Here is a 15028-nt window from a genome sequence, read left to right as displayed (position 1 = left end):
TTCAGGTAAGACAAAGGTGCTGTGGGTCAATAAAACCAGTAATCTGGCTGGTGAAAGAAATCTGGTCTTAGATAGGGTTGCTCTCCCCCTAAAAGACTCAGGTTTGTAGCTTTGGCATTCTTCTAGATCAGGGCTGCTCAATTTCAGCCCTCCTGCAGATGTTGGCCTACAACTCCTATAATCCCTGGCTATTGGCCACTTTGGCTGAGAATCATGGGAGTTGTACTCCAAAAACTTCTACACAGCTGCTGGGGGCACAACAGCAGGGCCAATAAATATACTGGTAGCCGTACACACTAGCACTGCCTATGCATCTCTCTGAAATGAATGGCAGATACACCTAGTGCCAGTTCATAGAATTAGAGGTTCCAGATTTCTATTCTCAAAGCACATACTCCAAAAGTATTTCTGGTAATCCTATATAATAAAAGGCTAAGTGAGTGGCCGTGGCCTTGGAACGTTGGGGATCTGCGTCCCTGCCTCCCTGGGCTGTTCTGGGCCTGCGCGAAGCGCAGGCCCAGAAGAGCCCAAGGGACACAGGACCGCAGACACCAGTGTCCCAAAGCCACGGGCGGCCATTAGCCAGCAAACACCCGGCCTCTCGCCGCGGCTCCACAGGCGCCCATTACGGGCCAATCGCTGCCCGCCCGCCCGCTTTCCCAACAAACACCCAGCCCCCAATGCCAGTGTTCCAAAGCCACCAAACACTCGACCTCCTGCTGTCGCCCGCCCGCCCGCCACCACCGTTCCGGGCCCACCGGCGGCCATTTCGCCCCTATCCCCAGTCCTCCATGCACGGCCCCACGGGCGGCCATTTCCCACCCAACACTGCCGTTGGCCGCCCGCCCGCCCTCCCTCCCAACTGCCGAGCCCTCCTTACCCCGGCCATGTCCGTCGGGCAAAAAACTCCTAAAATCCAGAGAGACAGAGGAGCTCGCAAGCAGAGCTCCTCTCTTTGCAACGGCTCTGCCCGAACTGACACTATGGCCGTAAAGGGCGCAATAGGCGTCCTTTGCGTCCAAACTGACAGTACGGGCACAGGCTTTGCAAGAGAGAGGAGCTCTGCTTGCGAGCACCTCTCTTCCGCTGAAATTAAGCAGTTCTTCGCCCGACCACCGACACCAGTGTCCCGGCCCCTTTTGGAGTCTCCAAAAGGGAAGGCGTGTGAGCGGAGCCGCCGTCGCCTCTTCTCTCTCTCACCCGACCCCCCGCCCCGCACACATGCACTCCCTGTTGTGGGTTAGCAAGATGGCCCCCACGGCTTCCCCTGCCCTTTTCCTGCTTGGCGGGAGCTGTGGGGAAAGCGCTAAGCGCCTCCTGCCCCAGTCTTTCTCCCGCCTTCTTCTGCTTCATCCCTCTGCACCTGGAAAAGGCTGCTTGCCACCCACCACCTCCAGCCAAGCGGGTGCCGGCACCCTTTGCTGCTGCTGTCGCCGCCGCTGCTGCTGTTGCTTTTGCCCCCCGCCGTGATGCCATGCACCGCAGCCACAGCGGAGGAGAAGACGAGGGCGGCTCCGCCGGGCTCTGGCTGAAGAGCAGCTCAATGTGTGCCACGGCGGCGGCAGCAGCGATGGCATGAAGGATGTAGAGTCCAGCCGGAGCAGGGTCCTCCTGAACTCAGCGCCCCCCCCCCCCGGGACGGATTGCTTCTCTTGGACACCGGCGGCGGCCTTGACTTGCAGGAGAGCCGGCAAGGAAGAGCCCGGATGAGCCTGCTGGGGAAGCTGCTCTCCTACAGCTCTTCTAGCGCCCGTTAAGCGCCCCAGCGACTCCCCTCCTTCCCCCCCACCCTCGGAGGTAGGCGGGTGAGCATACCAGGTCTTAAACCACTTTTTTTGACTGCACTTTTTAAAAACTGCATTGTCTTGATCTTTGGATTTAATTGACTCATTTTTTCATGTAATGTAAATTGTCTTGGGAGCCCTTGATAGGGTGAAAAGGGAGCATATATAAACCTTAAGTAATGATATAATAATTAAATTAACTAGACATTAGACATTAAAAAGACAACAGACTTCAAATCCACATGCTAATGCTCTGATGTAGAAATGAACCCTCGCCCTGCAACCTCTTTCTTATTCCTTTTAATGAGGGGAGCACATTTGTTTGTATATTCTTTGGGTCCACAGAGACCGGCTCCTTCCATTCGAATGAATGTAACAATGTGTGAATGGAACGGAATGTGTGCATACATCAGGGCGAACATGAACCAAGATCAAAAAAGATGTTACATCAAGCATGCAATTGGCCCTGGCATGTGAACCTTTTTTGCTTTTCCTTTTCTTTATTCTTTTGCTTTTTGCTAAATAATAGCTGCAGACCTAATCTGTATCGGGATCACAGAATGGGGGAGGGGGGCTTTACTCTTTGCTCTTGCCATGGTCCTGATTCAGACTCCTCCCCCCCCAACCTACAGCTGCTTGCCCCTGTTGGGGAGTCTACACACAATATTCACAAAATCACTTGACAACCTGATTAGAAGGGTTCGTCATAACTTTCTGATTCACTGACTGTCTTCGTATAAGGCCAAATTAACACAAACTGTATTTGATTGACACAGAAGATATCCTAGCTAAACCAAAAAAAGGGAGTGTTTACTACATTAAAATAAACAGTTCTATATCAACTCTCAGTGCAGCAGTAGGGCAGACTATGACTGTAAACTGCACGCTTTAGAGAGACTTTTATGGCTTTTAATTTATCAACGAAAATAATTAGCACACTTTGTGGCAGCCAGTGATGGAATTTATTCCTTTGGAAGGCATTGGTTTCCTGTCATTAAAACTACATCATGTCCTTCCTTTTCTATTAAACTAGAACTGGGGGCACTAAGAAGTCACTAAAAGGAAATGAAGAGGTTTTTTGGCAGTGCTCTCATGCAGCCAGCCCCAAAGAGCGAGCCCGTTAAAGGTAGAAAAGAGGAAAAGAGAAAGAAAACAGAAAGAAGGGAGTGAGAAGAGGTGGAAGAAAGGAAGGGAAGGAAAGAGAGAGGGAGAGAGAAGGAAGGGAGGAAAGAGGGAGAGAGAGAAAGAAAAAAAAGGAAGGAAAGGAGGGCGAGAGGGAGGGAGAAGGAAGGAATGGAGAGAGAAGAGAGAGAAGAAAGAAAGGAAAGAGAGAAAGAGAAAGAAAAAAGAAAGAAGGGAAGGAGAAGAGGGGGAAGAAATGAAGAAAAGGAAGGAGAGGGAGAGAAAAGGAAGGAATGAAAGAGAGAGAGAGAGAAAGAAAAAGAAAAAAGGAAGGAAAGGAGGGCGAGAGAGAGGGAGAAGGAAGGGGGGGGGGAAGGTACTAGCGCCCGTTATTTTAACGGGCTTAAAAATACTAGTCTCCTATAATCAGTGAAAATGCCCTCAGATGGCTCCAAAATTGATAGATAAATATATGGCCATTCCATCTCTAGATTTTCCATGTGTGTGGGTTTCTTTCCTTTTTATAAAATGCAGTTGCTGAGGCTGAAATCTAAAGCACAGCACAAGGTGGGAGAGGGTAAGGAGTTTGACTTTCTCCCCTCTGGCTTTTCCCCTAAAAATATCAGCAGCAACACCCCTCAAGTAGTTTTCTCCTCCAAGGAGAAAATATAGGAGGAAAGCCAGCAAAAATAATATTATGGAAAGTCTGTAAAAAGTAGAAACTGTTCCGCCATTTGCAGAAAAAGGCCTTCAGAGAAGAGAAAAATATTTGATACACTTGTTACCCTTTTAAATCATCCAAACCCGAGGGAGGGGGGATGTAGGAAAATAATTGTAGACCTTAAGTTTTTTTGTTTTTTTTTAAATCTAGATCTCCACATGTTGAATAAAAACAATTTGCATCCTCTTCATTTAACATTTTTGCTTGCTAACTGTACAAAAATTGTAGTGCAGACAACTCCACCTTTTGTATTTCATTTCTTTGGATGGATCTCAGATATATAGCTGGATATTCTTTTAAAGATGAACAAATGGAAAGTTGGTCCTATTAAAATTATTAAAGCCCCAGCTCTCCAAGACCCCCAACCTACAACCACAGCATAACAGACAGGAGAAGAGAACTAATAACGTAGGTGCAGTCGCCACGGGTGACATTTGGAGGCCCCTCCCCCTGGCTGGCCAAGCATAGGAACATAGGAAACTGCCATATACTGAGTCAGACCATTGGTCTATCTAGCTCAGTGTTGTCTTCACAGACTGGCAGCGGCTTCTCCAAGCTTGCAGGCAGGAATCTCTCTCAGCCGTATCTTGGAGAAGCCAGGGAGGGAACTTGAAACCTTCTGCTCTTCCCAGAGTGGCTTCATCCCCTGAGGGGAATATCTTGCAGTGCTCACACATCAAGTCTCCCATTCATATGCAACCAGGGCAGACCCTGCTTAGCTATGGGGATAAGTCATGCTTGCTACCACAAGACCAGATCTCCACATTGCCATCCATGCACATGGCTGCCTGCTGGTTGCACCAGTGCAGCGCGGACTGGCGCACCGCCATGGTCACTGGAGAGACATGATCCAGGGGACATTTGGAGCCCCCACAGAAGACTGGACTTCAGCCTGGTCCTAAGAGCACCGCTGATTGTAAGTCACTTGAGCAGTAGTGTGCTGGAGAGGTGGGGTAGAAATATTTTAAATAAATAAGTTTAACCTAAGTTGTTAAAATTGGATTCCAGAGGCTTTTTGATAATATGGTGCCGTGCATCAATACTAAGGGAACAGAAACTGAAGAAATATGGAAGAAGAAAGAGTTCAGCAATAATGTGACAGAGTAGGAAGATAAAGCAATCTCTCAAAGTGGTATGTTAGAAGACATCTGTGTGGCAACAATCTAAAACAGCCTAAGCACGAGGAGAGGAAATTGCAGGGAAATGGCCACAAATTTAGATTTAATTCACTAGCCAGCCATTATTTGTGGCTGGCACCAATTCCCCCTCTCTCCTCAGATTCATTTCTGGCATACAAGCACAGTTCTTAGGAGATAAGTGGATGTTCTGTCATTTGCACGGGGAGATGGAGATGAGAAGGACCACTGGGAGCCTTCTCCTACTGCTCGCAAAGGATTCCTGCTGTTTTTTACCTTCTCAAAGATGGCAGTGGAAATGGCGAGGAGAACTGTGTGGTGCTGGATGCCCCACTTGCCAGAGGGCTGGGGGACTTGCCGCTGGCAAGTGGATTCATAGGTGAACATAAGAACAGCCCTACTGGATCAGGCCAAAGGGCCATCTAATCTAGCATCCTGTTTCACACAGTGGCCCACCAGATGCTGCTGGAAGCCCACAGGCAGGGGTTGAGGGCATGTCTTCTCTCCTGCTGTCCCCTGCAACTGGTACTCAGAGGTATCCTGCTTCTGAGGCTGTAGATTTTATTTATTTATTTATTTATTTATTTATTTATTTATTTATTTATTTATATACTGCCTTTCGTTAAAAACACGACCCCAAGGCGGTTTACAAAAATTAAAACATACAATAAAAAAGCAATTTAAAAAATCAAGCTAAAAACATATAAAAACAGCCATAAAAACAATACAACAGATAAAAATATAGATGGCCTATAGCCCTCCAACTAGTAGCCGATGATAGACCTCTCCTCCATGAAGTTATCCAAACCTCTCTTAAAGCCGTCCAGGTTGTTGGCTGTCATCACATCTTGTGATAGAGAATCCCACAATTTGATTATGCGTTGTGTGAAAAAGTACTTCCGTTTGTTGGTCCTAGATTTCCTGGCAATCGATTTCATGGGATGACCCCTGGTTCTAGTGTTATGTGACAGAGAGAAGAATTTCTCTCAATCCACTTTCTCCACCACGCATGATTTTATAGACCCTCTATCATGTCACCCCGCAGTCATCTTTTTTTCTCAGCTAAATAGCCCCAGGTTTTGTAGCCTTGCCTCATAAGAAAGGTGCTCTAGGCCCCTGATCATCTTGAGTGCCCTCTTCTGCACCTTTTCCAGTTCTACAATGTCCTTTTTTAGATGTAGTGACCAGAATTATACCCAGTACTCCAGGTGTGGCCACACCATAGTTTTGCATAAGAGCATTATAATATTAGCTGTTTTATTTCCATTCCCCTTCCTAGTGATACCTAGCATGTATCACTTTTCACACCCTTTTTCACAGCTGCTGCACATTGAGTCAACACTTTCAACGAGCTGTCCATCACAACCCCAAGATCACTCTCCTGGTCAGTCACGGACAGCTCAGATCCCATCAACGTATACATGAAGTTGGGGTTTTTCGTCCCAATGTGCATCACTTTACACTTGCCAACATTCAACCGCATTTGCCATTTTATTGCCCACTTACCCAGTTTTGAGAAGTCCTTTTGGAGATCCTCACAATCTGTTTTGGATTTCACTACCTGAAAGTGTTTGGTATCATCTGCAAATTTGGCCACCTTGCTGCTTACCCCTACTTCTAGATCATTTATGAATAAATTAAAAAGCACCGGTCCCAGTGCAGATCCCTGGGGGACCCCATTTCTTATTTCCCTCCATTGTGAAAAATCTCCATTTATCCCCACCATCTGTTTCCTGTCCTTCAACCAGTTAGCAATCCATACATGTACTTGTCCCCTTATCCCATGACTGCTAAGTTTCCTCAGGAGTATTTGATGAGGAACTTTGTCAAAAGCTTTTTGGAAGTCCAGGTATACTATGTCAACTGGATCACCTTGATCCACATACTTGTTGACACTCTCAAAGAACTCCAAAAGGTTCATGAGGCAAGACTTACCTTTGCAGAAGTCATACTGGTTCTCTCCCAGCAGGGCCTGTTTTTCGATGTGCTTTACAATTTTATCCTTGAGGATGCTTTCCATCAATTTGCCAGGAACAGGCGTTAAGTCAACTGGCCTGTAACTTCCTGGATTGCCCCTGGATCCCTTTTTGAAAATCGGGGTAATATTTGCTACTTTCCAGTCCTTCGGTATAGAGCCCAATTACAGGAATAAGTTATGTTTTTGCAAGAAGGTCAGCAATTTCATATTTGAGTTCTTTGAGGACTCTTGGATGGATGCCATCCGGCCCTGGCAATTTGCTAGTTTTCAGTTTTTCCAGACAGTTTAGAACATCATCCCTTGTCACTTCTATCTGACTCCTCTCTTTAGCCTCCATCCCTGAAAAGCCTGGTTCAAGATCAGGTATATGCTCAGCATCCTCTGCCATGAAGACAGACACAAAGAACTCATTTAGTTTCTCTGCAACCTCCATATCATCCTTAATAATCCCTTTTTCTATGGTATAGGGAGGTCATCCTAACTTGACGGGTTTGTCAGCCTCTGCATGCTCTAGACAGGACCAATCAAATTTCAGGCTCAGCATATATAGTAGGGCAGCTGTCAGTCAACTCCCCAGTTCCAGTCCTGTCTTGCTCTTAGACTGTGCTGTTTTTTGCTTCGAGAGTTCCTGAACTCCTCTGATCTATCAGGCTGTGTCAGGCTAGTTCTATTCCTTTCATCTTTTCTCCTTTCTGCTGTGTGCAAGGAGGGGAAGGGAGCCCGCACTTCGCGCTTTTAAATTGATAACAATTTATTCTCGCGCTTGAGTTATGGAAGCGTCCCAGGTTGGGGACCATTTGAAGGGCTCTCTCTCTGAGGGACCCCTCTCTGAATCGCGGGGCAATGATTCCATGGCATTGTCGCTTAGCGCCTCAAATCCTCCCGAGCTAACGGCTCTACATTCGGGAGTCTCAGCCTTGCCGATCACAGCCTCCATAGGGGCTTCCCTACCTGCTGTGGAAAGCGCTCCCGCTGGCGTTCCGCCTAAAAAGGCTGCAAAAAAGACCAAGCACCTCAAGGATGAGGGCACTAAAAGGCGCAAAAAGCGAAAACTCGCTCCGGGTGCTCCCCTCACAGAACGGCTGCAGTTACAGGCGGTTGGGGAGGAACAGTCCGTCATTTTCCCACCCGAAAAACTGCCGGCGGCCATTTTAGATGCAGCTCCGGCTGCCAAAAGAGCCGCGTTTGCTGCTTTACTGCCTTCTGCTGATTAGGGGAGGGATTCTGTTCCCGCGGCCGCAGTGCTCCTGCTGCCGATTTGTGGCGATATTGGTGCCATCGACCCCCCTCGGGGTCCGATATGTTTGCATGACCCACCAGCGGGTCCGTTGTTGCCCTCAGCGGCAAATTTGGCGACCAATCCGCCTGGCTCTTCGACGACTACTCCTACCGTTGCCACTTATCTAAGAGCCCAGCAGAAGCTGTTCCTACCCTGTCTGCTAGCAGCACGTCGCAGGGAGTGCACATTTCACCCGATGTGGCTCAATGGCTGGGGGACTTCATCACAAAACAATTGCTTGTCTGTGGTCACTCCCCTGTTGGGAGCTGGTTCTACCCCGGCGGTTCCTGCGACTTCTGCAATTCACACAAGAAGGGGGCATTCTAGACACCCTTCATTTTCCTCCTCTTCCGACTCCAGCCCTGCTAGGCGGGCCGTTCCTCATGGGGAGAAGGAGAGGTTCCTGCAGAAAAGGCAGAAATTTTTTCGTAAGCGGAGACAGCCCAGGTCATCATCCTCTTCGGAGGAGGTACCTGTCAAGGTTCCCGGGAGACCATTAAATGTGCTCAACCCTATGCCTATTGCACCTGATACCCTGCCGGTGATCCCGGTATCGACCTTGCCTGCAGTGGTCCCTAGACCGGCTCCACCCCAGCCGCCACAACAACCTCCCTTAGGGGGCACACATCCGACTGATCCCATGTCCTCTGATACGCATTCTTCTAACTCCGAAAAAGAGGAAGGGGAATTATCGGACGAACAGGCTCCCGCAGAAAAGCCCAGTTCTACCAGGCTTTTTTCTTTATCTGAATATGAGATCCTCTTGGCAAAAGCAAAAAGAGTCATTAAGGATGTGGTTCCAGAAACTGGGGCGACGGCTACCCCCAGCCTGGACCAAGAGGTTTTTCCTTCAACTGCTGCCTCGGTGGCTACAGTGCCTTTTCCTACCTTATTCAAGGATGTCATGTTGGCAGAATGGGGTGTTCCTAATTCCTCAAAGCCCACTCTGTCTATTCCTAAAAAGCTGTATAACCTACCTAATGAGATTATGTCTATTCTAGCAGTGCCTGTGGTCGATGCTCCCGTGGCGCAAGTGGTGTCCGGCGCCTTGTTAAGCAAGGAAGGCGAGGAACATCTGAAACTTCCTGAGGACAAAAAAGCGGATCATCTTCTTCGCAAAGGTCACGAGGCTTCTGCCACCGTTATCAGAGCGGCAGCAACCAACTCAATTTTTGCCAGGGCTTCTGTCCTCTGGACTAAGGAGTTGATTAAACTTATACCTCCTGAGAATGTCGCTCTCCGTCAAGGGGTGAATAAGCTGGCTAAAGCTGCTGCTCTTATGGCGGATTCGTCGCTGGATTGCATTCAACACGCATCCAGGGCTATGACCGCGGGTATAGCAATTCGGAGGGGATTGTGGCTCAAAAATTGGCAGGCGGATGCTAAGTCCAAAGTTACCTTGGCTGCTATTCCCTTCTTGGGCGCAAAATTATTCGGGCAATCTCTGGAACCCCTTTTAATTGATACCAAAGATAAGAAAAAGGCTATGCCGGGTGGTCATAGGGAATTTAGGAGGTCCTTTTGTGGGAATTTCTCCTCCTCGCCGCAATTTCTTTTTCGTCCCAACAGATCCTTTGGCCGACCTCCGGGAGGTCAGTACAGAGAGAACTCAAGAGACAACCGAGGCCAGTCATACAGACCCGCCTGGCGTCAATCCTGGAACAACCGTGGTAGAGGGAACAACAGATTCCAGTCCAGAACTTTTGCCACCGCAGCTGCTCCACAAAATCGTAAGATCCCGGTGGGAGGCTGGCTTTTAAGTTTTTCAGAGACCTGGGCGGTAACATCTTCCGACCAATGGGTCCTCCGTACCGTTCATCAGGGCTACACTATAGATTTTGTGACGCCTCCTCCAGAGTTTTATTTAGTCACTCCAAAATCCAGAGTTCGGTCAAAACGTCTATTAATGCATCAGGCTATCCAACATCTTCTGGATATTCAGGCTATAGAACCTGTGCCATTGACAGAATCATGTGCAGGCGTTTTCTCTTTGATCTTCTTAGTTCCAAAGAAAGATGGCTCATGGCGTGCGATTCTAGACCTGAAACGTGTCAACCGGTATGTCAGGAAAAGATCCTTTCGGATGGAGTCGTTGAAGACAATCAAGGCCGCGGTGCGGCCAGGGGATTTTTTGGCATCCATCGACCTTTCCGAGGCATATCTACATGTGCCAATCCATCCGGCCTGCCGACAATTCCTGAGATTCTCATACAGCCAGAACCAGTATCAGTACAGGGCCCTCCCATTCGGGCTATCCTCAGCGCCTCGAGTATTTACGAAGTTAATGGTGGCAGTCATCGCCCACATCCGCCTTCAGGGGATACATAGTCACCCATATCTCGACGACTTACTTCTCAGATCGGCTTCTCGGGAACGAGCTGCCAGGGATGTTCGTCAGGCGGTCCAAATTTTGGGGGAACACGGTTTTGTCATCAACTGACAGAAAAGCCACCTACTACCGTTTCAGGTCCTGCATCACCTGGGGGCAGTGTTCAATACTCGGACGGCCACAGTGTCTCTAACTCCAGAACGCAGAGAAAAACTGGCCTCAGCCATTGCTCCTTTGCTCCACAAACGCAAATGTCCTCTCATGCTTCTCGCCCAGATCATGGGGATGATGATAGCTACCCTGGAGTGCACGCCTTGGGCAAGATGGCATTCCAGGGTCCTCCAGTGGGCTATTCTACCGTTTCAATCGGCAATTATGGAAAAGAGTCAATTATGGGTCAAGCTGAGTCGCAGGGTCAAGTCCTCACTTCAGTGGTGGCTATCTCCAGCGATGGAGAGAGGTCTGTCCTTGGAGTCACCGACCAAACTGGTGGTCACGTCGGACATGAGTTTATCTGGTTGGGGAGCTCACTGTTGCATGCACCATGCTCAGGGACTGTGGTCCGAGGCAGATCTGAGGCACAACATCAACTGGCTAGAATTGAAAGTGGTCCGATTGGCCCTTCTCCGGTTTCAGGATTTAGTGGAGGGGAGGCATGTCCTCATATGGACCGACAACGTGACCACAAAGGCCCACGTGAATCATCAGGGGGGCACCAGATCCAGAGCCTTGATGCGAGAATCAGACCTGCTGCTCGGTTGGGCAGAACTTCATCTAAGTTCGATCATGGCCGAGCACCTGAGCGGCGTTGCCAACCTTCAGGCGGACTGGTTGAGCCGCCTGTGGCTGGATCCTGCAGAGTGGGCCCTGCATCCGACTGTTTTCGACCAAATTGTGGACAGGATGGGGGTTCCTGTGTTGGATCTCTTCGCGGCCCGCAACAATGCGAAGCTAGCCAACTTTTTCTCTCGCTTCAGTTGTCCTCAAGCGGCGGGGGTGGATGCTCTTACGTCGCCATGGCCTACTGTACGCTTTTCCACCTATCCCGATCCTCTCTCTAGTGGTAGCCAAGTTGCTTGCAGAAGGAGTGGAACTTATCCTGGTGGCTCCCTACTGGCCTCGCAGGCCCTGGTTTTTGGACCTAATGGACCTGTCTGTCCTCCCACCTTGGCCTCTTCCCTTGAGATCAGATCTCCTTTCTCAGGGGCCCCTTGTTCACCCAGAACTAGAGTGGCTACGGCTTCACACCTGGAGATTGAGCGGGGGGTGCTAAGGTCTAGGGGTTATTCCTCTCAAGTGCAGAATACTATTCTGGCGGCCAGGAGGCCATCCACTGTTCACATATATGAGCTCACGTGGTCAGCTTTCTGTGCCTGGGGGGTCAAGCATTCGGTTGATCCTCCTTCTGCAGGTGTGTCGGAGGTGTTAGAGTTCCTACAAGCCAGTCATGATATGGGCCTCCGTCCGAATACTCTACACCGACAAACTTCGGCCTTGTAGTCAGTGTTAGATCTTTCGGGTCCGGGCTCATCGGGATTGCATCCTCACCTTGCCAGGTTCTTGCGAGGAGCGAACAACTTGGCCCCTCCGCCGGTACATAGATTCCTTACATGGGATCTTAACAGGGTCCTAAATGCTCTGACTAGACCTCCCTTTGAGCCTCTCAGGGAGGTGTCTTTGAAGTTACTATCCTTTAAAGTCGTTTTCCTTGTGGCCATAACTTCGGCCCGCAGAGTCTCTGAGTTGTCTGCCTTGTCGGTTCGTAAGGAGTTGTGCCTTTTCCAGCAAGACTCTGTGGTCTTAAAGCTGGATCCTACCTTCCTTCCAAAGGTGAACTCTGTTTTCCATAGAAGTCAGGAGGTGGTTCTACCTTCTTTTTGTCCTAAGCCTTCTCATCCTAAAGAAAAGGCTTGGCATACCTTGGACGTGCGTAGAGCTCTAAAAATTTACATTAATCGTAACAAGTCATTTAGGAAAACCGATGCCTTATTTGTTTCCTTCCAGCCCTCTTCGATGGGGTCCAGGGTTGCCAAAGCAACCTTGAGCAGATGGATTAGGGCCTCCATTGTTCTGGCTTATGAGTCCTTGAACTTACCTGTTCCTCCGGGGGTGACGGCCCATTCTACGCGTGGTGCCAGCACCTCTGCTGCCTTCTCGGCTCGGGCGCCCCAGAGGAGATTTGTAAAGTAGCGACTTGGTCCTCGTTGTCGCCGTTCATTAAACATTACAAGATCCCTTCTTTTCATGCAGCACAAGCTGCGGTGGGGAGAACGGTTCTACAGCAGGTGGTTTAACCGTCCGCTTCCCTCCCTTACTTTTCATGGCTGGGGTATGTCCCGTCAAGTTAGGATGACCTCCCTATACCATAGAAAAAGAAGCATTGGTAGACTTACCGTGAAGGGTTCTTTTTCAGGGTATAGGGAGGTCATCTGGCCCTCCCGCGGATGGAGGGTATATAATTTTTGTTATTGGGGAGGCGGGGCGGCTCCCAGGGCAGAGTTTACCTATCCCTTTCTTTCTGCTATTGTTAGGGATATTTTCTATTGTTATGGTTGTCCATCTGGATGTTAGTTGTTTTTTCCTGCGATCCTATTATTCAGTCTTACTCTCTACTACAGTCCTGGAACTGGGGAGTTGACTGACAGCTGCCTGACTATATATGCTGAGCCTGAAATTTGATTGGTCCTGTCTAGAGCATGCAGAGGCTGACAAACCCGTCAAGTTAGGATGACCTCCCTATACCCTGAAAAAGAACCCTTCACGGTAAGTCTACCAATGTTTCTTTCACTCCCTCATTGTCTAATGGTCCATGCGCCTCCCTGGCATGCTTCCTGCATCTGATGTATTTATATAAATGTTTATTTCCCCTTGATGCTTTTAGGTAAATGTTCCTCAAACTCTCTTTTTGCCTCCCTTATTGTCACCTTGCATTTCTTTTGCCAGAGTTTGTGTTCCTTTTTGTTCTCTTCATTTGGAAAGGCCTTCCAATTTCGGAGGGAAGTCTCCCCTTTTATGGCTTCCTTGACTTTACCTGTTGGGTGCCTGGGAAATGGCACAAATCAGGGTAGGCAGCACAATTCCTGCTGGCTGTATCTGGCTCATCAAGAAATTTTAAGTTATATTTTTATGCATGTTGAGTATCATACACTCATTTATGCCCAAATAACTGAACTGCAGGGAATGTAGACATGTGATAATTACACAGGCTGGGATGGTGGGCCTTATTGCATAAGCCAAGGGGATGCACAGTACAAGATTTCAAAGTGTTACTGTCTGGGATTTTTTTCTGTTTTCCTGCTTGTCCAAAGTGACATCTGCATGCAGATGACAGCAGGGAAGTGGGAACTGGTGAAAATGGACACAGACAAGTGTATTTAAAATATTGGACTTTCATTTTTCTCATAAACAGTTGCTGCAGAGGTACTGGAGTTGTATTTTTACTTGCCAAATAACATTATAAAATCTGTCGTCGTCTTTTTTTTTTTTAAGCTGATGTTTTTGTTTTGACAGGGGATTGTTGACTGAAAAGGCAGCCCCTGTAATGAACATTATTCACAGTATCTTTAGCCTCATATTGAAGTTCCGGAGCCAGCTAATCTCTCAGTCATGGGGTTTTGATGCCAGCAAACAAATGGCTATCCATCCCAATTTTGGTTTAATGCAGCAATCCTACAACACATTCAAATATTACTCCCATTTCTTATTCAATGGTAAGACTTGCATGATTTAGAAAATGTGTTTATACTTGGAAAATTGATGCTCTTGTAGTTTCTTCTATGTACTGTAGCATGACCAGGGTGCTTGAGTTAGTGAAGTTTATCTTGACCAGTTTGATAAATTTAATCCTGGGCAAGACATCCCTCTGCTTTTCTATTTCCAAGGCCTTAAAGTATATATTTAAATGGCTCCAATTAATTAATTAATTAAATTTAGAATATTTCTATACCGCCCAAAACATGCGTCTTGGCTTATGTCTTTGAAAGCCAAGACAAAACTTATGTCTTGGTTTTCAAAAGCAGCCATTCTGATGCATCCTGGAGGAGCTGATTCACATGGGTTTTGGCTATTGGCACCATATATACCTTCTCTCATACACTTGATGCCATCTCAGCATGAGTTGAACATATGAGAAAAATAATCTTATCTTGAAGAAGGGCTGCATTGAAGCCTTGCTCTGCAGCCCAGCATGGATGGAGCGCTCAGTGATTTTTGCTTCTCTCGTCTCCCTCCAAAAGCCCTTTTCGCTTCCAGGATTCTGTCCCTGAAATTGCTGCCACTTCCCAGGCTGGGCTGTGGAAGGCTTCAGCACAACTGTTTTCCAGATGCTCTATTAAGGTAGAGCTCCTCTGCCCTTGTAACATTGTGTAACATGTGGGCCACTGCATCTGATTGAACTTGCTGCTGTAGATGGATTACAGAGAACTACTGTGTTTGGTGGAGCTTTTGCTGAAGTGCACCCTTGTTTACATGAATCAACATTCACGTCAGTGTGGTATCGTAGTTAAGTCGTGTTGGGGAGTCAAAGTTCAAATCCTCACTCAGCCGTGAAGCTCACAGGCTGACTTTGGGCCAGTGATTCTCAGCCTGTTTTACCTTATAGGACAGTTGTGAGAATAACATCGAGGCTGGGGGAGAATTATGTATGCCACACTGAACTCTTTGGAGGTGAAGCAGTACAA

The 15028-nt window shown here is 48.1% G+C and overlaps 1 protein-coding gene across 4 annotated transcripts in view; it reads left to right on the top strand.

Annotated features, from left to right (window-relative positions):
* The window catches only part of TUBGCP6 (tubulin gamma complex associated protein 6), a 57558-nt gene that overhangs the window by 41672 nt on the left and 858 nt on the right, over positions 1–15028 (top strand). For 3 of the 4 annotated variants that reach the window (XM_053252103.1, XM_053252102.1, XM_053252104.1), the window contains exon 25: positions 13860–14059. In XM_053252103.1, coding sequence (XP_053108078.1) covers positions 13860–14059 — 200 coding nt within the window. Of the gene's footprint in view, positions 1–4635; positions 4760–13859; positions 14060–15028 lie in introns of those variants that run through there. The other variant, XM_053252105.1, reaches the window with a different exon arrangement.

Source organism: Hemicordylus capensis, chromosome 5 (assembly GCF_027244095.1).
Source record: "Hemicordylus capensis ecotype Gifberg chromosome 5, rHemCap1.1.pri, whole genome shotgun sequence".
Taxonomy (NCBI): Eukaryota; Metazoa; Chordata; class Lepidosauria; order Squamata; family Cordylidae; genus Hemicordylus; species Hemicordylus capensis.
Note: the sequence above shows the minus strand (reverse complement) of the source record. Positions and strands in the feature narration are given on the sequence as shown.